General features: G+C 43.5%; 1 protein-coding gene across 1 annotated transcript in view; it reads right to left on the bottom strand.

Annotated features, from left to right (window-relative positions):
- Top1 (DNA topoisomerase I) overlaps positions 1–25245 on the bottom strand; it is a 103016-nt gene extending 77771 nt beyond the window's left edge. The window contains exons 1-2 of the mRNA XM_004669284.2: positions 24862–25245; positions 24441–24465 (exon numbers count right to left, since the gene is read on the bottom strand). Of these exons, the coding sequence (XP_004669341.1) occupies positions 24441–24465; positions 24862–24894 (58 nt within the window). The 5' untranslated portion in view covers positions 24895–25245. The remainder of the gene's footprint in view (positions 1–24440; positions 24466–24861) is intronic.
- Between the last annotated feature and the right edge of the window lie 1131 nt (positions 25246–26376).

The following is a 26376-nucleotide window of genomic DNA, read 5'->3' as shown; positions in this document are numbered from 1 at the left end:
TTGAGGCCACCCTGAGACTACATACCCACATATTGAATTCCAGGTCAGCCTGGGCTAGAAAGATACCCAACCTTGAAAAAAAAAAAAAAGAAATACCCATACCAAGCAGGCTGAGTGGTAGGGTGCCTACCATCTATGTATAAGGCCCTGGATCCAATCCCAATACTTGGGGGTAAAAAGACTGACAGCTGTCAGATAGATGTAATCATTAGTTGACCTTTGTGATTAACTTATTCAGAACTGAACTGAGCTTCTCCTCATTCCATACAAGTTAACAGTTCAGGTTCTGTAGTTGTACTTTTTAGGCACTACCAATGCATGCCGCATTCACCCTGCCAAACAAGGCAACAAGATATATAAAAAGATCTTTCATTTTCTTTCCCATACTGAGATCACAAAAAGAAATAGGATTTTTACCTCCTCTGATAACCTGTATTCAGAGGCCGAGAGAATATTCAGGTATTAAGGATGCTGACTGACACTAGCAGATAGCACCTCTCCACACATACGTTTATTTGCATTAGTTTAACTGCAAACAGTAGGTGTCTAACGGTGTGGCCACATCTACTCCACTTAGGGAGTTACAAAAACATTTACACTTTTTAAAAAAGAGTAGGCTACAGTGTGGCTCTATCATGTAACACTTGCCTAATAGACCCTAGGTTCCAACCTGTGGGGGAGGGGGTGCTAAAAAATCAGCTAGGCTGGCCTCAAACTCCTGATCCTCCTGCCTCTGCCTCTCCAGCAATACCCTACCTGTGTGCACCACCACAACCTCCTCTCTAATAGGACTGGAGGACCGCTCCATTGGAGGGAATACAGCTCAGATACTGAAAACCTACAAGAGGGGTAGTCATGAGCCCTAGGGGTGTAACATCTGCTGGTGTCTGGCTAATGTATATACTATGCTCACCAAACTGCCTGGTAAGCACTTCTCTTAATGTCATACCCATATATTAATGCCACTCTCACTACTGGTTACAGAAACTTCTCTTTTCAGATGGCAGTGACCCTGGGATGGTCAGAAGGCATCATGGTGCTGAGACGAAGTGACAGGCGTGCTCAGCACTGAAACATCTCTATCACACCTCCCAAGGCTCCACCTTGGAAGAGGTGGCAGAAAGAATGTAAGTGGCAAAGATAGGGTAGGATGCCTTACAGTGTGTGCCTCCAGAAACAAAATGGCCTGGATATCCATAACCTCGCAGTACCTGACAGTACCTACACAAGACCATCATAAGAGGAAAAGATCATGACATCAAAATAGAAGACAGACTGATTGAGGGGGGAAGGTACATGATGGACAGTGGAGTTCCAAAGGGGAAAGTGGAGGGAGGGAGGGAATTTCCATGGGCTATTGTCTATAAAAAAAAAATCAGCCAGGTGGGGTGGGGGAGGGAATTACCATGGGATTTTTTTTTATAATCATGGAAAATGCTAATAAAAATTTAAAAAAAAATTCTAACAGAGTTAAAACAACAACAACAAAAAAAATCGGCCAGGAAGTCTGGTGTGGTGGCACACACCTTTAATACCAGAGGCAGAGGTAGGAAGATTGTGTGTGTTTGTGTTGGATGGGGGGGGGGGTTGGGGGCCACCCTAGACTACATAGTGAATTCCATGTCAGCCTGGGCTAGAACAAGACTCTACCCTCAGCCCCCCACCCCAACCCCCACCCCCAAAATAGAAGGTGCTTGCTTGTAAAGCCTCACAGCATAGGTGTGATTCCCCAGTACCCACATAAACCAAGATCCACAATGGAGCATCCATCTGAAGTGGCAAGAGGCACTGTGGCACCCATTCACTCTCTCTCTCAAGTCAATAAATAAAATTATTAAAAAAAAAAAAAAAAGCCAGTCATGGAGGCGCACGCATCTAATCCCAGCACTTGGTAGGCAGAGGTAGGAGGACTGCCGTGAGTTCGAGGCCAACCTGAGATTAGACAGCAAATTTCAGGTCAGCCTGACCTAGAGTGAAACCCTACCTCGAAAAACCAAAACAAAACAGAGGAAGGAGGACTAGAGAGATGGCTTAGTGTTAAGTTGAACCCTTAAAGGAGGGATAGGAGAGGATTATGAACCAAGGATACATTGTGTTCATATGTGGAGATTGTTAATAAAATTTCATTTTTTAAAATAGGGTTATTTATTTGCAAACAGAAAGAAAAGAAAGAACTGGGAAATCCTCTTGACTCTACCAACCTCCTTTCTTGCCCTAGGTGCATTGGGATTCTACAAGCACACCACAGCTTCTGGCTTTTCCATGGACACCGGGTATCTATCTGCACTCGGGTGCTCAGAGTTGCCCAGCAGGCACTTGATCCACTGAGCCAGCTCGCAGCGCATAAGTAAGCTTTCTAAGACATACATCACTTCATTATTAAAATTCCCCTAATGGGACAAACCCTTGCATATTCATTTCCTCCCTAACCTTCAAATCTAAGGGAACCACATCCCGAAAGTGAGTTTATTAAACAAAATCAACATTCTACTTCAGTAACACTATATACACAGCATATCCTAATACTTTTTAAAAACGGAATTTTTATTTGGGACTTATAAACAAGCTGTTCTCTGATGATAATGACTGTTATCCAGGCATGTGGTCAGTGTCTGGGGTGTGTGAATCTCTCCAGGAACTAAGAAGCCTGAAAGCCTGTCATCATTAAAAGATGAACAATGAGGAAAAAAAAAAAAAAAAGAGAGAGAAAGACTCCATTCCCTTTCCCAAATACAACAGTATGGTTCACATTTCATGACTGTTGGTCCAGTTTTGAGCCCAGGCCCATCCTGATGGTGGCCAACTCGAGTCCACAGTAGAGTCCTTATCACTATTTTACAATGATTTTCAATGAGAACATTTTCAAAATTCTAAGGCACAGTTCATAAGTCAAAGCCAAAAGATAGAGGCAGGACTTGAGGGATAGCCTATCAATTAAGGTGCCTGCCTGGAAAGCCAAAGGATCCCGGCTCAATTTCCCCAGACCCATGTAAGCCAAATGCACAAGTTGGTGGACATGTCTTGAGTTCCTCTGCAGCAGCGGCTGGAGGCTGGAGACTCTGGCGTGCCCATTCTTTCTGTCTTTCTCTCTCAAATAAAATACAGTGAAACAAGTTTTTAAAAAATGATAAGAGGCAGTTCCTGGCTAAAAGCTCAAAGAGCTTTGGAATATAAGGAGAAAAATCCCATGGGAGAAGCTGAGGTAGGAAGAATGCCCTGGCAAATGCAGCTGTAAACAAGAAAGACCCTACCTCAAAACAAGGTGGACAGCGAGAGCCAACACTTAAGCTTGTGCTCCAATCTCTATGCATACACTGCTGCACAACCACGCCTGCATTTATATACACATCATACACACATAAAATTGAATAAACAAGGATGAACTTTTTTAAAGCCCAAATTACCATATGTTCTTCTCAAATGATTCTAACCCTTGGTCTCAGGCTCATTGACCCTTGAAATTAATGGGATATTCCCATTAGGAACCTGGTAGTCTCAAAGCAGTAACCCCCAAATAAAAATCTCCAGTTGAGAAGATGACAGGCAGAGGTTAATTCCATCCCAAAGGAAAGAATACTTAATAGCTCAAATGTTTATTCAGTGTCAACTTTGTATCAGGCATTGGTCTAAGTGTAAAAACAAGTCTCCGTCTTCATGACGGCTCATAAGGATCAAAATATCTTCCTAACTGCCCAAGGTTCCCTGGATTTGTCCTGTGAGGTTCCAGAATCAGATTCCTATGCTCCAGCTGGGCTTTAAGTCATACAGCCACATCAAAAGCACAGATAGGGCTGGAGAGATGGCTCAGAGGTTAAAGGTACTTGCTTGCAAAGCCTAAAGGCTTGGGTTCAATTCCTCAGTATTCATGTAAAGCCAGATGCACAAAGTAGTGCATGTGTCTGGAGTTGATATCCAGTAGCAAGTGGCCCTGGCATGCTCATCTTATTCTCATTCTCTCTTATTTTTTTTTCCTTGCAAATAAATAAATAAATTTTTAAAAACTAGAGCTAAGATACTGGCTGGAGTAATGGCTCATCTTTAAAGGCACTTTCTTGCAAAGCCTGAGGTTCTGGTTCAATTCCAAAGTATATATAAAGTATATATAAGCCAAAAGCACAAAGTAGCACAGACACCTGAAGTTCGTTTGCAGTGGCCCCACTGTTTGCAAATAAATAAAAATAATAAAATATGTAGACAGGTAGGTAGGTACAAAGGTAAGTGAGCTAATAGCTATCTGGGTAGATAGAGCAAGCTTTTGTTTGTGGTGAGGTGCACACTGCCAGGCTCCAGCAGCAGGTAGTATTCTCTACATAGAACCTGAGAGTAGACAATTCAAAACAGAATCTGTCCTTCCTCCCCACCCCTCCTGTGAAATTTCTTCGTCTTCAGCTACATTATCAATTAGTAAGCTTAATCATCAAACACAATGACTAGCAATGTTACCAGTAAGACAGATCCTTATTCCATAATTCTTATGTATTCACAAGGAATCAACACTTATGATCAGTAAGTTTGAAGTGGAGGCAATTGTCTCAGTAGGGCAAAATTGTGGGTTGCTTTGTTCTTGAGAGATTTCTTTGTCCACTATTTTAACAAGAGAAATACTTGGGCTGATATGGCAACAGAGGATAACAGAATGATCAGTAGCTAGATGTTTCATATTCACTCATCTGGCTGTAGAGCAAAGCGAACCAAAAACAAGCAGATGTGAAACAACCTGCAGCTATGATTTCATTGAGACCATTAACTGATGCCTTCCACTGTCCCTTCTCCATTCCTTGTTCTTATTTGGGCTGTGACTTTCAGTGGGACTACAATGACAGGATACAAAGTTACCTAACACATATATATCCTCCTCCTACTGCTTAGGCTATAGTGCTCTCTGATGCCAGCTTCACGAAGAGGTGAAACTGCTTTCTGTCAAGAGTGAACTTGGGCTGGGCATGGTGGTGAACACCTTTAATCCCAGCACTCAGAAGGCAGGGGTAGGAGGATTGCCATGAGTTCAAGGCCAGCCTGAGACTACAGAGTGAATTCCAGGTCAGCCTGAGCTAGAGTAAGACCCTACTTCGAAAAACGAAAATAAAAAAGAAAGTGAACTTGGACCTTCTGTGTGTGTGTGTGTGTGTGTGTGTGTGTGTGTGTACACGCGCGCATGTGCGCACACACACATGAAGGCCAAAGGTAAATATTGGGCATCTGACCTAGCTGCTCTCCACCTTTTGAGGCAAGGTCTTCCAGTGAATCTAAAGCTCAGAGTTCGCTAAACTAGGCTGAACAGGAAGCCCTAGAGATCTCTGGTCCCCAGGGCTAGGACTGCAGGCATGCACTCCCACACACAGCGCTCTTACATGGGTACGAGGGATCTGCCCATAGGTCCTCATGCTTGCACTGCACGCACTTCAGACACTGAGCGAGCTCTCCTGCTTTGGATCTTCCTCCATGTATGGGGAGCCGAAAGAAGATAAGCTTCAAGCCATTAAAAAGGAGCTGGTCCAGCCAGTCATGGCAGTGCACGCCCTTAATCCCAGCACTGGGACGCAGAAGTAGGATGATTATTGTGAGTTCCAAGTCAGCCTGGACTAGAGTGAGACTCTACCTCAAAAAAAGAGTGACCCAGATTTAAAAAGAAAAACAACAGAAAAGGATGTTTTTAGTGAAAACCTTAAAAAAAAATTTAGCAGAAACAGAACAAGACTAATGTGAAGATGGAGTCCCAGGAGAGCCACATGACTGCTGATGAAGGCCTACTTAATGACGATAAAGCAGCCTGTGCTTCCCCAATTACTTCATATCACTTACTCTAGTTCCATTAACCTCCACAACAGTTCTAGTAAGTCTTACCCCCTGTAATTTTTGCTTTTAATTTTGATAGCTCTTTATGACTTAATAAAAAAGATGTATGATTTTCATCAACAGTCTCCAAAATAATCTCAATATACTTGGTAGACCTTTTTTATTCACACATGCACAGTCTCTGAGTTATAAGTATGTGTTACATACAAAAGCACTGAGCAGAGTGATTCAACCCAAATATAATGTGTTTAAATTGGCATATCAAATGAACCCTGCAGAATATTAATTGGATAATAGTATTAATGTTTGTTTTCTAAATCTAATGTCTGGCATCTTTTTTTCTCAATTAAGTCCTTATTAAACCAGAAAAAAATCAAATTAAATGAAAGGTGCCAAGGCTGGAGAGATGGCTTAGCAGTTAAAGCATTTCCTGCAAAGCCAAAGGATCCCAGTTCGATTCTCCAGGACCCACATAAGCCAGCTGCACAAGGGGGTGTATGCATCTGGAGTTTGTTTGCAATGGCTGTAGGCCCTGGTGCACCCATTCCCCCAACCTAAAATAATGATAAATAAAATTTATTTTTTAAAAGAAGTGCCAATTGTTTTACAAAGTGCTGGACTATCCTCACTAGCTAGTATTTACCAGAAAACTTAATATTCCATTAAATCACTCAAAGTTACTCATTTTTTAAAGCGCCTCTGAAACAATTTCAAATTTCTAAAATCTGCCACTATTTTTCAACGTGCCTGTAAGTTCATAATAATACAAACTTAAGAACAGGGTTAGGTTGGGGAGACAGCTCAGTGCATAAAGTACATGCCACAGAAGTGTGAGTAACTGAGTTTGGATCCTCAGATACCCCGCCCCCTCCATTATTAAAAAACCAGAAGCTGGGCTGGAGAGATGGCTTAGTGGTTAAGGCACTTGCATGCAAAGCTAAAGGATCCTGGTTCGACTCTCCAGAACCCATGTAAGCCAGATGCACAAGGTGGCACATGCATCTGGAGTTTGATTGCAGTAGCTGGATACCCTGGCATGCACTGTCTCTCTCTCTCTCTCTCTCTCTCTCTCTCTCTCTCTCTCAAATAAACATATATATTTTTAAAGACAGAAACTGTCAAGCTTCTATAATCCCAGCAAGCCTACAGCAAGATGGAAGAAGGGGAGACAGGAGACTTTCTAAAAGCTGTGGAGCAGCTAGCCTGGCAAACAGCAATGAACAAGAGACCTCGTCTCAGAGAAGGTGGAAGGCGATGACTGACACCTAAGTTACCCCTGCACTCACCTACACGAACATGCACACACAAAATGGACTCAGATGTGACATTATTAACTGTGTGAGATTAGTATTACTTCGGAGGTCATTATTAAATAAAGGGACTTGTAGTTAATCCGTAGTTAACAAAAAGACCCCTTTACCTCCAATACTCAGATCAACAAGTTGTACTGATTTCTGGAGTAGCTGGCTCCAACCAAAAGCTGAACTGCTTAGACACGACACAACGCAACACAACACAAGATCCTGCACAGGCCAGAAAGCTTCCCTGCCTAGAAGAATTATCCTTTAAAGTGCAGCAGTGCCAAATATTATTCAATGGATAACCCACCACAAACAAGAACCCTTAGTCTGAGGGTACTCCACTACAGCCCTGATTCCTCAGGATACCCTGGTACTTTGATCTGTTTCACATTTAAGAACTCAGGCTGTGACATCAAAAAGGTCTAGATTAAACTCCCTGCTCTGCCATTTAGTTACAAATTATATAGCTATGAGCTACTTAACATCTGAGCCTGAATTTCAAAAGTAAAGTGGGAACAGATGGTAACGTTATCTATACCTCAGGACTAATATGAAAATTCAGAACACTTCAGACATGCCTGAGTCATGGTAAATGTTCAAATATCAGGTACTTATTTCACTCTTAATCGTTCTTTCCTCCCGTTCTCCAAAGGGAAAAAATGGATTATAATGTGAAGCTACTAAACCTTGAGAAAAATGGGTCGATTCCTAGTCTTTGGGCAATTCACACGTTGTTGTATATACTAAATGGCTCAGAGGGGCCAAGTCAGGGGCATGCCTGGCAACTCTAAGCCAGATGACTTTTGAGCAGTAGCATATATTCAACATGAGTGTGTGAGACAATTACCCCAAATGGGTTAGTTATCACTCTGGGCAAGAGGCTTTTGGTGCTACATGGAAGTCCATACAATCTTAGAATCTATCATTTATAGAAAGATACTGACTCATTCTGACTGTACTTTAACAAATGTGAGTAAATCTGATACAGGCAACATGCTAGAAATATACTATTTCAAATGAAGTTACAGGCTAATAATACTAACTAACCAGTTTAAAGGACGCTGATCAATAAAGGTATGTGCAAATGTAAATCAACCTGTTTTTTTGCTTGTTTTCCTGTTTTGTTTTGTTTTTTTCAAGGTAGGGTCTCACTCTAGCACAGGCTGACCTGAAATTCACTATGTATTTTCAGGGTGACCTTGAACTCACAGCAATCCTCCTACCTCTGCCTCCCAAGTGCTGGGATTAAAGGTGTGCGCCACCACACCTGCCCTAAATCAACCTGTTTGTTAAACATAATAGACATAAACTTCATAGGGCACGCTAAGAAAAATAAGAACTAAACTCAAAGGATATTACATTTTTCCTTTGGTTTAGCACTGAAGAGGTCAAGTAAAATGGAGAACTATCTGAAGTTCTAAGTGTTTAGATAAGCATGAGTTTATTTATTAGTAACAAGTTCTCTTAACCTGTTACCCAGGTTAAGGCAATGTAGATATACAGAAGGGAAGCCATTATTCAAACTCCTAACCCATCAAATTCACACTTCTGCAGAGTTCTGAGACCCAACCACTATATTCCGAACAAATCAAAACCTCTTCTGTCACACCCAAACTTCATCTAGAGCTGTGCTGTCCAATATGGCAGCAATTAGCCACATGTAACTATTTTAAATTCACATTCTGAAAACCAGAGGGGGACTTATGTGGCACTGTGGCTGTTCCTGGACATTTGCTACGCCTGCTGCCCACTACAATAAGCCAGTCCAGTCAGCTACAGAGGCAAGTTCTGAGCCTGTACCACAAGCTGCTGCACCTTAACAGATGGAAACCAGGCACAGATGAAGTTCCTATAGCAAAGCAGAGGCTCTGACGTGATGTGCTGCTCTGCGTGGTACCTGTGCTGCACAGGTGGTAGAAGTGCAGTTCCTGCATCTTAGTGATACTGCCACCAATGATGCCTCATGCAAGTGTAGCGGGGGCGGGGGGTGAGGAGAGACAGACCATGAAGCCCAGGTGCCACAGCCCTAGGGAATGCCATCTAATGATGGCAATGGTCAAAGGAACCATCTTGAAAGCACAGGAGCATCAGAGACCCACCCAGATGGATGATGGCGTGCAGAAGAGCATGCTCAGCAGCACAGGAGTTCCCACCTGACAAGTACGGCTAGATGGGAAGTTCATGTGACAGAAGTAACAAGTAAGAGGCCTTAAGAAACTGGCTCTATGAGCTGAGGAAACAGAATCCGCCTGGAAGCAAGAACACAGACAGCCCTGTGGTAGTCAGAGATGCCAGACCTTTCTGGTGACAGATGAGACCCCTTCCCTCCTCATGAGGGCTTGAGGTGGCCTGTTGGCACCAGCAGTCTGAATAGTTTCAAGCTCAGACTTACTTACCGAAAGTCATGCATGAGGACTCCCAAACAGACAAATGGAGCCTAGAATCTACTCCTAACCTGAGAACATCCCCATCCCTGACTCCTCAAAGTGCTACCCTTATGGATAAAGAATGACTGATGAACAGCAAGCAGCCCAGAATCCCAATTAGAAAACATTGTCTCCCTCTTTCACTGTGACAAACTAAGATCTAATAGAGGTCAAGGTCCCCTCAGCTCAGCTGATAGGAGTACCTACAGGATAGTCCTTCGGAAAAGCCACATTCCTAGGCCTCTTCCCCTCAGGGCTATTGAACAAAGGAAATATAAGTGGAAGGGGGTGCTTGCTTCTCTGTTAAAGGCCTCATATAAGAAACAGCTATCATACTGGTAAGTATAGATTATGATGGGAAGTTCTCCTGACAGGCCTGATCTAGAAGCTTAGATTAGAACACTCTTCTATTACTGGTAAGGAACCTAAAGAACCACACTTTATAACCTGTTCTGGTTAGTAAAGACAAAGTCAGGATTGAGAATTCCTTTGTCCTGACCCCCTACCTAACATTAGATCTACCCACTGAAGCCTTTTTCCTAAATGGCAGTAACTACATGTTATGTATTTTCCTTTTTTTTTTTAAAGAAATTTTCTTTCTTTTAAAAAAATATTCTACATATTGATTTTATTGAGAGAGACAGTCAGATAGAAAATAGGTGCACTAGGGCCTCTAGCCACTGTAACTGAATTCCAGACACATGTGCCACCTTGTGCATCTGGCTTTATGCAGGTACTGGGGAATCGAACATGGGTCTTTAGGCTTTGGAGGCAAGTGCCTTAACCACTAAGCCATCTCTCCTGCCCCCCCCCCTTGTTTTTATTTTTTAGAGAGAAAGAGCGAGAATGAGTGCATGAGGGCCTTTCAGCTGCTGTGGACACCAGATGTGTGCACCCCCTTGTGCACACGTACAACATGCACACTTGCATCACTTTTGCATCTGGCTACGTGGGACCTGGAGATTTAATCATACATTCTCAGGCTTTGCACACAAGTGCCTTAACTGCCAAGACATCTCTTCAGCCCAGTGTTGTGTATTTTCTAAAGGCTAGCCTGAAGCTTGCCTGGTTCAGCTGCCCATGACATAAGCAAACTGCTACTGCAGAGAGCATTCAACTAAGTAGTAGTCTATTGGGGAGCAAGGCAAACAAATTCTACTTTTACTAACATCTTTCTCCTTTAAATGCAAGGCTTAAACCAGGTGTGGTGGTGCACTCCTTTAATCCCAGCACTTGGGAGGCAGATGTAGGAGGGTCGTTGTGAGTTCAAGGCCAGCCTGAGACTACATAGTGAATTCCAGAGTCAGTGTGGGCCAGAGTGAGACACTATCTCGAAAAAAACAAAACAACAACAAAAATACAATGCTTAAGTTGGAGTGTTTTACTCTTCCTCTATATTATTCTCCACAGTAAGACCATTTTCATAAGGACATTACTGTAGTGCAAGCACTTCCCCTTCCCTAGGTGGTAGACATAAAGGAAAAAAGGACTTGTCTAACCTGAAAGTGCACTTTCTCAGGCTAGCTCAATTAGGGCAAGCCCATTCCTGCAAACTTGTCCTCCTTCACTTCCATTAAGTGAGCTCTTAAAGCTTAGGAAGTAGTGAGACTAACTACACACCTGACTAGGAGTCCACAACTCCGTCTATGTTGTCTTTGAATCGAATGGTTGGGGCCTGAAAATTCCCAAGGTCACACTTTGTCCGGCAATAAAGGGATCAAGGGTGTTAATGCATTTCTTCATTTGTTGTGTTATTAATTCAACCAAGAGGCCTTTCTTCAGAGTATTTCTATTGACTGTGCTTAGAATACTCAGGCCATACCCTGGGCCACAAGCTGTGCCTGAACACATCTCTCCCACTGAGCTTTACATATTCTTTAGGAATACAAGAAACCTAACAGTCCTACATAACTGGTTCCTTAAATGTTTTTATGTTTCAGAGGCCCTTTCCCTATCCATCCTGGGAATCATGTCAACACAGGAGCGGTCAGAAGCACAAGCATTGCTCAAGTACCAACCCAGACACAGGCCTTCAGGGAAACAAGACACGCTGGCTTAGCAGCTGAATCACTAAACAACCAGCTTTAGGCCTCACACAAATATCACACCTATAGGATTTGACCAGAAGATGATTATGATTAATCAAGTTTATCATGTTCTTGGTAAGTATTTATTATGGGAGGATACAGAAGTACCAGACATTGCTAGGGTTTTTTTTGTTTGTTTGTTTGTTTTTGTTGTTGTTGTTGTTTTTTTTTAAATTTATTTATTTGAGAGCAACAGACACAGAGAGAAAGACAGATAGAGGGAGAGAGAGAATGGGCGCGCCAGGGCTTCCAGCCTCTGCAAACGAACTCCAAATGCGTGCGCCCCCTTGTGCATCTGGCTAATGTGGGACCTGGGGAACCAAGCCTCGAACCAGGGTCCTTAGGCTTCACAGGCAAGCGCTTAACCACTAAGCCATCTCTCCAGCCCTGTTTTGTTTTGTTTTTGAGGTAGAGTCTTACCAGGCTGACCTGGAATTCACCATGTAGTCTCAGGGTGGCCTCAAACTCACCACAATCCTCCTACCTCTGCCTCCCGAGTGCTGAGATTAAAGATGTGTGCCTCCAAAGCCTGGCTTGTTAGGGTTTTTTGCTTGTTTGTTTTTTTTCTATGGGAGGGTCTCACTCTAGCCCAAGCTGACCTACCACTCTGTAGTCCCAGGCTGGCCACAAATTCACAGCAGCCTCCCACCTCGGCTGGAATTAAAGGTGGTGGAAAGAATATAAGAGGCAAAGGAAGGGTAGAACTCCTTACAACATGCTCCCTCCAGACATAAAATGGCCTGCATATCTATGACTTCATAGTGTCTGACACTACCTACATAAGACATGATCATGACATCAAAATATAAGAGACTGATGGAGATGGGGAGGGGATATGATGGAGAATGGAATTTCAAAGGGGAAAGTGGGGGAAGGGAGGATATAGGATTTTTTTTTTGGCCTGCCATTTTTTTTATTTTTATTTTAATTTTTATTAACATTTTCCATGATTATAAAAAAAATCCCATGGTAATTCCTTCCCTCCCCCCCAACATAGGATATTTTTGATAATCATGGAAGATGTTAATAAAATTGAGAAAGAAAAAAAAAAATAAATCCTCCCAGAATTTAAAAACAAAAAAAACACAGATTTGCTGGGCATGATGTGCATGCCTTTAATCCTAGCACTTGGGAGGCAGAGGTTGGAGGATCTCTATGAGTTCAAGGCTAGCCTAGGACTACAGAGTTCCAGGTCAACTTGGGCCAAAGTAAAATCCTATCTCAAAAAAAGCAGTGGCAGGCGGGGCGGTGGGAAGAGGCTGGAGAGATGGCTCAGTGGTTAAGGTGCTTGCCTGCAAAGCCTAAAGATTCAACTTAATCCCCCAGTACCTATGTAAAGCCAGGTGTACAGGGCAGTATGTGTCTGCAGTTTGTTTGCAGTGACTAGAGGCACAACCATTCTCTCTATCTGCCTCTTTCTTTCAAAAACAAATGAATTTTGAGCTGGGCATCATGGCGCACGCCTTTAATCCCAGCACTTGGGAGGCAGAAGTAGGAGGATCGCCTTGAGTGTGAGGCCGCCCTGAGACTACATAGTGAATTCCAGGTCAGCCTGGACTACAGTGAGATCCTATACCTTCAAAAACCAAAATAAATAAGTAAATCAATATTGTGGTTTTTTTTTTTTTAAGAAAGGGCTGGAGAGATGTCTCATAGGTTAAGGCACCTGCCTGCAAAGCCAAAGGACTCAGGTTCAATTCCCCAGCACTCCAGTAAAGCCAGAAGCGAAGTGGAACATTCATCTGGAGTTCATTTGCAGCTGCTACAGGCCATGGCACACCCATTCATTCATTCTTTCTCCTTCTCCTTCCACCTTCCCCTCCCCCGCTTGTAAATAAACTAAAATTAAAAAAAAAAAATCAGATGTTCCCCAGGAGTGATGGTGCACACCTTTAATCCCAGCACTCTGGAGGCAGAGGTAGGAGGTTCTTAGAGAGGTTAAGGCCACCCTAAGACTACATAGTGAATTCTAGGTCAGCGTGGGCCAGGGTCAGACCCTACCTTAAAAAACAAAAAACAAAGATTTTTAGTGCAAGGAATATGTCTACCAAGTCCCAGGTGATTATCATGTATATTGACCTTAAAAATAAAATTAAAACTTACTAAAAAAAACTATTTCTCACTGTACTGACCATACAAAGTGAGACAACACTCTTCCTAGGAAAAGCAGAAACTCCAAGCTGAACATGATAATGCAAACCCTCAATCTCAGCATTCAGGAAGCTGAGACAGGAAAATGTTGAGTTCCTGACCATCCTGAGCTACACAGCAAGACCATGTCCCAAAAAATCCAAAAACCAGATGACAAATTCCTACAGACTAGAGTAAAAACATGAAAGGATATGGCAAAGGCTAAGTAAAAGTCAAATGTTAGCCGGGCATGGTGGCACATCTTTAATGCCAGCTCTTGGGAGGCAGAGGTAGGAGGATCCCTGAGAGTTTGAGGCCACCCTGAGACTACATAGTGAATTCCAGGTCAGCCTGGGCTAGGTAGAGTGAGACTCTACCTCGAAAAGAAAAAGAAGTGCTTTGGTTTAGGGCACGATTGGACACAGCCTCTCCTGGAAAGGAGAGTATCGGACTATGCCTTCAATCCTGGAACAGGCTGTTTCTAACCCACAAGGAGTTCACAATATTTACTGCCTTCCTAAAAATAGGTAGTAAAATGGAAAAATACTGGGTGTATCCAAACCATAGCAAGTTCTAAAGACCAGAGATATTTCACAGTAGACAGAACGTGTGAACAGGGCCTATAGAATCTAGGAATAGACAGAGAACACAATCGTAATTCTGAACTTTATTTCTGGGAAACAAGGGAACAGAGTTCCTGTAGAAAGGTTATTTTTAAAAATCAAATTGTCAATGAAATGTTTTTTTAAGGGAGACCTTTCAGAGTCAGATGCCTTGTGTGGGAGAGCTTTCTATTTGGAAATTAAGTGTAACAGACCAGCATTACAATGACTTGCCAATCTGTATTCCTTTTCTAATCTTTGTTTCCTCCTCCAGCATGAAAAATGAAACTGATCCTAATTGATGATCATTTCCTCAGAAGTTCTTGTTTCTTCTCTTCTGATGTTAAATAGCAAGGATGAAAAATAAATAGCAAGAACTACTGTGTCCATAGTAAAATGCAGGATTTTAAGGATCAAGCAGTGACTCTAACACTTAACTCTTGATGACTTTTCCAGGACTGAGGCCATTATGAATATAGTAGCCCATCCTTAGTTGCACAATGTTCCTGGAATGCCTGAAACATCCTAACACTATTCTCCGCTCATATATGATAAAAGTTTAATTTATAAAACAGGCAAAGTGATTAACAGCAATAAAAATAAATAATTGTGAAACTTTACTGAAATAACAAGTATTTAAAATCTTTATAAAATATTTCTGCAATTTTCTATTTAGCGTTTTTACAATGCAGATGGCTGTGGATAAGGGAAACCACAGAAAATGAAACTGCATGAAGGGGGACTAGAGTCTACCACTACGTATTTGGAACCTTCTTCTAAGAAAGGTAGGTGCACGGCTTCTGTGCACTGTCCATACCAAAGGGACTTGATGGGGGCAATAGCTGTTGCCAACATTAATTTTGTACACCTGTAAGTAGCGAATTAAATTACTAAGATTTTAGTTTCTTAAACTTGTGATAAGAGGGTTTCAAACTATTTCATGCAGTTCCCTTCAAGGATTTACACTTTTTCAGACTTGAATTAGCTATCATCACATCAGACGCCTGTACAGAATAGACACATTTATAGCCATTCTGACCAGCAGGGAAACTTGAAGACTATTCTAAACTTCATTACATGGTTATCTGATATAACGGGAAATAAATACATAAAAATAAAGGTTTTCTTCTATTCCAGGTGAAAAAAATTTAATGAACATCAAAGTATACTAAAGAAAAAACACCTTCTGTAACAAAAGAGTTGGACTTCTTTGGAGATACAAGTTCCAGCCTTTTTATTTTTTGTGTGTGGGGGGAGGTTTTGAGTTAGGATCTTACTCTAGCTCAAGCTGATCTGGAATTTACTATGTGGTCTCAGGGTGGGCTCAAAGTCACTGTGATCCTACCATCTCTGCCTCCCAAATGCTGGGATTAAAGGCGTGTGCCACCACGCCTGGCTCATTTTCCAGTTTCTTTAAAGGATTTTCTTAGGCCTAGAACTAATGGAGCTGTCAATCTTGCACTGATGGTGAAACATTAACTGCTAGAAAGTAGCCTCCAGGTCCCATTCATTTTGATAAGACAGGAACTTTTGTACTAAGGCCTAAAGAAAAACCTCAACAGCAGGAATGTTCATGCCTACAACTTACTGACTTCCAAGTGTTCATTCTGAAAGCTGTGTGAGCTTCTCAGTTCATCTGTTTCTACTAATCAGATTTACTTTTTCAATGCTTGCATGAATATGGCAACTTAAAATTTTCATTTACAATTAAACATAAAATGTTTAGCTTCCTAAGAAAGTTTCTAAATGTTGCACAATCTAAATGTTGCAAAAAGATTATTATTCACTGACAAATTTCCTAAATGCACTGTACACAACAGGCACTTATTACTGGGTACCTCTCCTGAGCCAGCATTTCAAAGACTCAAAGCAAACAGGGTGTGGTGGTGCATGCCTTTAATCCCAGCACTTGGGAGGCAGAGGTAGGAGGGTTGCAGTGAGTTCAAGGCCACCCTGAAACTGCACAGTGAATTCCAGGTCAGCCTAGGCTAGAGTGAAACCTTACCTGGGTGAGATACCTCAAAGAAAACAATCCCATATGCAAAATTCCTGCCTGCTTATATAGAATATCACAAAAGGTATATCCCCAAGTTGATAGAAATTAAAGATGTCCCCTTTGTACAAAAGACAAATGAAGTGGATCTCTGAAAAGCTGTTTGGGTAGTTTAAAAATTGTCAGGGAACTAAAGAATCTGTTCTAAACTTCACCTTTCATAAAAGAATAGTAGTAAGCTCTTTAATCTTGTCTTGTAAGGTCAATATTATCTCTACATCACAAGTAAAGGCTAGATTAAAGGCTAGAACAAGGCTCTGATATTAACTGGTTTAATGATCCAACACCCTTGAACAGATGTTCAAGAACCCCACTTTGAGTTCCCTTCATTCCAAGGCTATCAGTTGTATATGTATTTCTTGGGGTGGGTAAAAAGCCTATTTACTTCCTGCATTAGAGAAAAATAGTGAAAGAAAAGGAGCCTAGGACAGGAAGATCGCTCAGTGGTTAAGTGAGCTTCGAGTACAAGCATGAGGGCCCAAGTTAAAACGTCCATGTTGGGTTCCATGGTTTGAAAAATATACAAGCAATGAATCTGACCTTCCATTTATTAAATGTATCTAAAAGTTAAGGTTCCGCGTATCTGTGACTGAAAATGCAAAGTTCTATTAAATAGTTGAGAAATTAGTTACAGCAGCAGGTATCCTTTATTTTTGAACCTATTGTATCTATTGCACCAAGAAATTCTGCCTTTTAACTTTTCCCAGAAAAGCAGGCTTAATATATATGGATCCTACTTAGCCCAAACCTAGATATGGAGACACTTTGATTTTACAGTGACTGCTCGACAACTGGAAGAGCATGTAGACCAGTAGTTCAGTTAAAGATTCAGCCAGCTGTACCTACATGTTACAATTCACTATGCAAATGTCAGGAAGATTTAAAACATAAACAGGAAAGAAATACCAGTAAAATGGGCTGGAGAGATGGCTTGGCAGTTAAGGCACTTGCCTGTGAAGCCAAAGGACCCAGGTCCAGCTCCCTAGTACCCAAGTAAGCCAGATGCACAAGGCGGTGTATGCATCTGGAGTTTGTTCATTTGCAGCAGCTGGAGGCCCTGGAGCACCCATTCTCCTTGGTCTCTCATTCTCTCAAATAAATAAATAAAAATTTTAAAAAGAGAAAAATACCAGTAAAGGATAAAGTCAGTACCACCACTACTTCAAATCTAACACTCGAAATAAACATCAATTTTAGAATAGAAGCTTTATGACCCAAGTTAATTCTACAATGTGGACAAGAGAGGCATTTTCATATACTCATTTAACTCTCAACAGCTTGGGAAACAAACATTTTTCTCACAAATGAGAAAACAGCTGGGAGTGGTGGCGCACATCTTTAATCTCAGCAGGCTGAGGTAGAAGGATCACTGTGAGTTGAAGGCCAGCCTGGGACTACAGAGCTCCAAGTCAGCCTAGTGTAGAATGAGACCTTACTTCCTTTTGAAAATAAAGGGTTAGGCCAAGTTTCATAGTAAGAAACAAGGACTAAGGACTACCTTGATTTTTCTGAGCTGTACTCTTTTGAAGCAGCTGCTCACAACAAGCCTATCTCCCACAGCCTCTCTCTTTACCACCTACCATTCACTTATCAGTCTGCTTCCAGCCTTAGTGCTGGACTAGCGACCCAGGTGCTTGGGGTCCAGGCTATCTCTACCAGCAGATAATTAAGGGCAGGCTGTGACTACTGTGCTACAAGCTTACTGATTACAGGCTAGGTGGAACAGTGAGTGAAGTTTCTGGAATCTGCACCAAAGCGTTATGCTACCAAAATGGGAGGTAAAAGGGGGCAAAGCAGAAAATGTTTCCTTTCCTGATCTCTGGGGTTCTCCCACAAGCCTCTGTAATCTTGGCTATCTCTCCCTATTCAGTTCAGATGTAATAAAAGCATGGTGTCTAGAAACCTCTCAAAATTAGTTCCCCTCTTCCCACTTCCCCTTCTGTTACTGAGCAAGAGCTCAAAGAGCTGAATATAAAGAAATGAAGGGACTACCATAAAGAGTTGGGTAAACTCAGTCTGAAGTAGTTGACATACACAAAATGACATATTCTGAAACTTGACAGATCAGTCTCCTAGCAACTAATAACATACCTATCTATGAACTTTTTTTTTTAAATTTTTTATTCATTTATTTGAGAGCGACAGACACAGAGAGAAAGACAGATAGAGGGAGAGAGAGAATGGGCGCGCCAGGGCCTCCAGCCACTGCAAACGAACTCCAGACGCGTGCGCCCCCTTGTGCATCTGGCTAAAGTGGGACCTGGGGAACCGAGCCTCAAACCGGGGTCCTTAGGCTTCACAGGCAAGCGCTTAACCGCTGAGCCATCTCTCCAGCCCCTCTCTATGAACTTTTAAGAAGATTATTTTTATGTATTTATTTTCAAGAGAGAAAATAGGAGACAGAGAGAATGGGCATACCAGGACTCCAGCTGCTGCAAATGTACTCCAGATGCATATGCCACTTTATGCATCTGGATTTATGTGAATACTGGGGATCGATCTCCAGTCGTTAGGCTTGGCAGGCAAATGCCTTAAAAGCAGAGCCATCTTTCCTGCCCTCTATAAAATTTTATAACCCTGGCTGGCATCTTGTATGCTAGCAATATTGAAATCTAGACTTTTACAAAGCAGCAAAAGGGCACACTAAAAAAGAATGGAAGCAACAGGAAAATCTCAGTCCCAGAGCAGCCTGGGCAGCACAGTTAAACCCTGTCTTTTTTTTTTTTTTTTTTTTTTTTTGGTTTTTTGAGGTAAGGTCTCACTCTGGCTCAGGCTGACCTGGAATTCACTACGTAGTCTCAGGGTGGCCTCGAACTCTCGGCGATCCTCCTACCTCTGCCTCCCAAGTGCTGGGATTAAAGGCGTGCGCCACCACGCCCGGCTCCGAAACCTTGTCTTAAAAAACAACTCATGGGCTGGAGAGATGGCTTAGCGGTTAAGCGCTTGCCTGTGACGCCTAAGGACCCCGGTTCGAGGCTCGGTTCCCCAGGTCCCACGTTAGCCAGATGCACAAGGGGGCGCACGCGTCTGGAGTTCGTTTGCAGAGGCTGGAAGCCCTGGCGTGCCCATTCTCTCTCTCTCCCTCTATCTGTTTTTCTCTCTGTGTCTGTCGCTCTCAAATAAATAAATAAAAAATTAAAAAAAAAATTAAAAAAAAAAAACAAAAACAACTCAGCCCAGCGTGGAGGCGCACGCCTTTAATCCCAGCACTTGGGAGACAAGAGGTAGGAGCATCGCCATGAGTTCGAGGCCACCCTGAGAATGTAGAGTAAATTCCAGGCCTGAGCCAGAGTGAGACCCTATTTCAAAAAACAAAAACAAAAAACAACACCAAAAAAAAAATTCAAAGATTCTAGATTGTACTAACTGAATTAGGACCAATAGTTGGCTAGATCTTGCTCTTAAAAAGTCAGAATTTCAGTGTTTGTGAAATGTGTTCCTGATCTCACCAACATTAACAAAGGAGGCAACTAGGGCCCAGGTGACAGGAGGATTGCTAGTTCAGCACCTTGCCTTGGATTTATCATATACAGCTCAGGAATGCAAATAAGCTGAGTTATTTGGTCCCTTCAACCCACAAAAATGAGCAACAAATGCCAATTTAAAACAGGGTAAATTCTCAGGTGAATTAATATCTTAGGAGAGATGTATCTCCCACCTTTAAATGTGTTATGAACACAGGAAATATAAACATAAATTTTATTATGTTTTTTCAGAAAAATTCTCTAGAATATAAAGGTAAAGGAGCAAGAAGATAAGTGAATGGAACTAAAAAAATAAGACAAGTTAACACCTATAAAAACTGAAGTTGTCTATCTCCCTTAGAGTTTAGAGGCCTACATGACAGTTAACACAGCACTGATATGGGTGGCCTAGGCTAATATAATTATATGCACCCTAGCAATACACAAGCATCAAGAAAGACATTTCTTAGTTTGTAAAATGCACCTTTAGGATTTTTCTTAAACATACAGATAAAAATGATGCTCAGCAATACTTATTTCCCATTAAATAAATTTGGCAAACTATTAGCCATTTCCTATATATAACATCACCAAGGTATGCTCTAATGAGCATTCTGCTATAAGCTTATCCCCATTTTATCAAGCCTTGGTCACCAAAAGAGCTGAGGCCCTAAGCTATCAACAAAGCACACACTGACAGCTCCTAGATAGGCAAGCAGGTGGTAGGCAGCGTGGAGTTTGGAGGAAAAAAAATGCTCATCCGTCCAAGCTACAGCCTCTGTTTGATTCCCTACTTTGGCTATTGGCCTGGAGTCAAAGGAATGGATGTTTCTTAAGTTCACATTTACAAAGATGGGAATAAGAAACTTTTTCCAGATTCTTTTTTCCCTTTTTGGAGGTAGGGTCTGCTCTATAGCCCAGGCTGAATTCACTATGTAGTCTCAAGGTAGCCTCAAACTCATAGTGATCACTACCTCTGCTGAGTAGGTGGGATTAAAGGTGTGCACCACCATGCCTAGCTTCAGATTCTTTTTCTTGATGTTATGACAGTCTCAAAGCTTTCCTACAACACCTAGAATATATTTGCGAACTCCAAAACTGCTTACTAATTCTAAAAAGGTACTTTACGGAGTCTGGCTACAGCACAAGAAAAGACAACACTAGAGTCTAAATACTTCATCATACAGAGACCAAGTCTGAAGACGTTCTGCACCATGTTGAGATGTATTGATTTTCGGTTTTTAAAATGTGATGAGAATTTCCATAGTCATGCCATCAGCCTTCTCACTGCCTGCCCCAATCACACTCAACCAGCACTAATGTACAAGCCCCTACCTCTAAGCATCAGAAAGAATTCCTACTTATTTCCCCCTCATCAAATTTGAATCCTTTAAACTAACCAGAATCAACACAAGATATGAAGGAGTAAAGTAGTCTACGTTGGGAGAGGAGCAAATTCCACAACTCATTCAGACAGGCAGTAAAACTTCATGTTCTTGAAGCAGTTCAAGAAGATTCACTAACAACCTTATCTGATGTTATCAACTCCACAGCTAGGTATCCTGTACAGTCCTGTGACAATGACTCAGCCACCCCACAGTCAGTACTACCAACACTTTAAAGGAAGTCTTCCTTTGTCAAAAAGAAGTATGGCTTATGCTCCTAAAATCCCTAGCTCATCAGTAACAGCTTAAAGATAAACACATTTCATATGATATTTTCCCAGCAGTCAAGTATGGAGTAGAATGTACAAAATTCCATACAAAGGCTATACAATTTTAAGCACTGTAAATAAGCATCAAAGGGAGAGAACAAAAAACTTTTACATCTTAGGGGATGAGGGCTGGTAAGGTGAGGGAAATGTGATTATTATAATACTTGAACTTTCACGGACAATTGGCAGGGTGGATCAGACCCACTTAAGATATTTAAGCTAACTTCTCTTACTACAAAGATCAATAATAAGTTTGGGTATAAATACTGATTTTTATTTTTTTAAACTATCTCATAGTTACACAAATCAATCACTTAGTTAACAGTGCATTGCTAGAGCAAGCACACGCTTAATAACACTACACTTTCTAGACAGTATTCACTAATGACTCCAGCATCAGATCCTTACAGTGACAGAAATACAATTAAAAACTTTTCTTTTCAAGATTTAAATAAAAAGTAAATGAGGAACTATCACATACGCCCTTCTTTCCTTGTATAGCTTTGGAAAATATAGTAATCTTAATTTGTTCATACTGGTATCATTCCTACTGCTACACAGTTAAGTTCATGGTTTTAAATAGGATGCACTCAGTTTACTCACCTATAACACTCATAAGGGCCCATCCAAGGATTAAATCATATGATCCAAGGAAAGAGCTGAGATTCAGGCATGGCAGAAAGTTAAGCACTCAATAAATACTAGGCATAGTTGCTTGAAAATGTGAATCAATACTGTAAAAGTCAACACAGGCAGCTTAATTCCACAAAAATACCCACAGTTGTGTTCGTGCCCACTCCTTAGTGCCCATGTACAATTTAAGTAAACACTAATTAAGTTTCAGAGGCAATTGGCTGAACGCAATTTTATTAAATATATTACACACTCAGAAGAGCCTAAAATCAAATACTTTTTCTACTCAAGTCCTACCTTCACACAGATCTAAAGGACGTCTTACATCCTCACCTGCCACATCCCTTCTTTGCTCTCATTTCCAAAAAAGAAAAAAAATTGAACTATATAGGTAGTGACCTTCTAAGCTGAAGGGGCCTCATCTCCCTATTTTAAAAGGTTAGATAAATGTACTTAAGAACCCATCCAGTCCCTGACAGTTCTCATACCTTGTCTTGCACAACACCCTGTCCTGTCATCTCTGAGAAATTTCCCCACCCCCAGATAAAATTAAGTCCTTTATTCTCCCAAAACATTTTGGGTACACATAAGAGCCAAGCACCTACCTTATAATTAACTAATTATGTCTCCCCCAATGACCGAGCTGAGAGGAAGAGTAGTGGAGTACTGTGTGGTCGCAGCATAGCACTAAGCACAGTTCTTGCACATATTAGGTGCTCAAGAAAAGCTATGCCTTACCTACACTGTCTCCTGACTCAGCCCCTTCTTGTTGGATGCTTCAGTTCAAAATCTAAACATAAGGCTGCTCTCAGTAGGGCAGGCAAACACGATGTATGACTGATTATGCCATCAGAAAACCTACTCATCAGCTTCTCCCATTGGAGAAGTTCCCGGAACCCAAACTCAATTGAACAGGATTATGTACCATCAGAATCAGTGGGAATTCCCAGCACACTACAATGGGATTGTTGGAAAGCCCATAAAGAGGAGCTTTTTATTGGGGGGTGGAGGGGAGGATGGACTCTATCCTGAATAACTTTAAAAAGAAAAATTCCAAGAACAAATGTCTGGCTTGACTAAAAAGGGCTCCAAAGCATAAGGATGTGGGGAAAGCTAGTTAACTCTTGACTGCTGACAAACAGCAGCTCTGAGAAAAAAGAACAGGAAACAGGAATGGGTGCTGGTCACTCTTTGTTTCAGTAAGTAAAATCTTTTTCTTTCTCTCCCTATAGTCCAAGAGAAAAAGGCCAATACACCAGGTTAAGGTGAGAAAACCACCCTTCCTTCCAACATTCACTAAACTGTGTCTGTAAGTAACACTGCACTGGGACCCTTGGCCCCATAAAAAGTTCTGGTCCCTAATACTTTAATTAAAAAAAAAAAATCAATATACCCAATATCCAACAGTCACACCAGGTGACAGAGAACTTACAAACTTTCTGAAAGAGATACCTTTGCAAAGAACACAACTTGGGGAAAACAACCTTATTTCACTTAGAACTCCACAAAAGGTGGCTTTAGTTTTTAAGAGTCACAATTCACAAATGCTATCATAAACATCTCACACACACAAAAAAAAAATAGCCCTCCATTGTTGCTTAAGGGAATCTTTCATTCTGTAAGCAGAAAAGGACGCAAACATGAAGCAAGAGAGCGAATAAACCTCCCCCCCAAAATAAAGTTCTATTCAGTGGGGGGAAAAAAGAAAAAAACAACAAAAACTGGTAATAATTCCATCTCCAGGCTTTCCCTCTCGGGTGAGGTCTGTGATTGATACGGCTCGGCTCGGTAGAAAGCTCTTACTGGGTGGCTCGAGGAAGGAGCGGAGGGAGGCAGAGAAAAAGACAGAGGCACAGAAAGGAGAGGAGAAAAAAAGAAAATGGCGCAGAGACTAAGTCCCGACCATCGACAAGGCGACTTTCCCGGGGAGAATCCCGGCGAGCGGAGGCCTCCCGAGGCCCGGGGATGGGTGAGACAGGGTCTCCGTGACCCCCTCTTGGGAAGCCCGTGATCGGGGGGAGCTGAGACCCCAGGAAACGGGGTCTAGAGACGGCCCGATGGGAACAATGGGGCCGGTGAGCGAGGAGCCGGGACTTAGTCTCTGGGACGCCATGTCTGTCCTCTGGCCGGCTCCCGGCCGGGGCGCCGGGGGGAAAGACGGCCGGCGACCGCGGGGGAGGTGAGGGGGGCCCGGGGCGGGGTTGGGGGTGGGGTGGGGGCGAGGACACACTCACCATTCAATCGGAAATCCGCTTCGATCTGAGGAGAGGAAAAAAGAAAAAAAAAAAAGAGGGAAGATGAAACAACAGGCGCATGAAGCCCCCGGGGCGGCGGAGCGAACGCGCGCGCGCGGCCGGGAGTCAGGCCCACCCCGGACCACGGACCCGGGGACGACACCCCCCCACGGTGACTGCGCGGGGGTGGAATAAGGACTGCAGCGTCCCCCCACACACAAATGCACCCCCAAACTCGAACTTGCCGGCTCCACCCGGGGAGCCCCGGAGAGCCGACCTGCAGCGCCGGGGGTGGGGTTGGGGGGGGCTCGGGCCTGTCAAAGCAGCCGGGTTGGGGGCGCCCCGGGGACGCTGGGACGGAGACCCGGGCTCGCCGACCGCGGTGGGGGAACCCTCCTCCCCCCCCCCCCGAAGGCCGTACCTGGGAATCGTTGTGGAGATGGTCCCCGCTCATGTCGGCCCGGGCGGCGAGCGCGGGAGAGACGCGGGCGGACGGACGGACGGACGGACGGCCTGGCGGGCGGGCGGGCGGACGGTGGCTCGAAGGAGACACGGGCAAGCGGCGACGGCGGCGACGGGCCCCGAGATGCCCGGGACAGCTGAGGCGGAAGCCGGCGACGGCGCTGACAAGACTGCCGGGCGGGCGGGCGGCGAGAACAGACCCCCCAGCAGTTGTGTAACAGCCTAAGTTCGCATTTCGGCTCACTGCGCCTGCGCGGCCGCTTTTAAATGGAACGTCGGCGACGTCAGAGCTCGCGGAAAAAGGGGCCGAGGGTTGCGAGCCTCCGACTGTCTTCGCCGGCGAGGTCCCGGGGACGTAGAGGCGGTGGCTTCGGCGTCGCAAGCTCCGCCCCTCGGGGCTCGATTTGCATACGGCGCTGGCTCCGCCCCCTTCCTCCTTGTCCGCCCGCCCCCCTCCCCCCCCCCAGCCACCGTCACTTCCAATGCGGGCTCTGGCTCTCGGAACCCGGGGGAGGGGCGTTCGCGGCAGTGCGCAGGCGCCGCGCGGACACCGCCTCCAGACCCTGGCCACCGGCGCGGCCACGTGGTGGGCCTTTAAAGGCCGCGGCGGGACTCAGCCGGGTCAGGATCGGGATAAACTCACCCTGCTTTCGCCTTGCTGGACAGAGGGGCACGGTTGACCTGCCAGCACCTGGCCGGTCTGTACCTTCCAAAGCTTTCTCACCGCGGGCCTAACAAGCTGACTCGGCCCTAAAGGCGTTTGGCTGGAGGCGTCTCCTCCCGGGCCTTTGTCCAGGCGCCTCAATTTCTGGTTTTACTTCACATCCATTTCTTTAAGAATTATCTTAATTTTTCAGTAAACCTACGGTCTGGCTTCGCCCCACTTTGCAGCTGCACACATGGAGCCCTGGGTGCCAAGGAGCCTGCTTGCACTTGTACAAATAGCATCCGGGATGAGACAGGAATTGTGTTAAGAAGTGATTCACCAGGGGTTGGAGAGATGGCTTGGCGGTCAAAGCAAGCTGAAGGGCCCAGGTTCGATTCCCCAGTACCCACATAAAGGCAGATGTACAAGGTGGTACATGTGTCTTAAGTTCGCTTGCAGAGATACTGAGGTCCTGCGGCTCCCATTCTTTATCTGCCTCTCCCTCACCTCTCTCTTTCAAATAAGCAAAAAAAAAAATTATTTTTCTTTTTTTTTCGAGGTAGGGTTTTACTCTAGCTCAGGCTGACCTGAACAAAATATTTTTTAAATGATGCACCGTTTAGGAAGCATTAAACTCGACAGCCCTCCCTGAATCCTCACAATCCTGGTACTGTCACCTACTTTTTACAAAAATCACACCGGCAGGCCATGATGGCACACACCTTTAATCCCAGCAGAGGCAGAGGTAGAAGGAGCACTGTGAATTCAAGGCCAGCCTGAGACTACATGGTGAATTCCAGTTAAACCTGAGCTAGAATGAGACCCTGC

This window comes from Jaculus jaculus, chromosome 8, assembly GCF_020740685.1.
Source record: "Jaculus jaculus isolate mJacJac1 chromosome 8, mJacJac1.mat.Y.cur, whole genome shotgun sequence".
In the NCBI taxonomy this organism is placed as follows: Eukaryota; Metazoa; Chordata; class Mammalia; order Rodentia; family Dipodidae; genus Jaculus; species Jaculus jaculus.
This window is presented reverse-complemented; position numbering and strand designations above follow the sequence as displayed.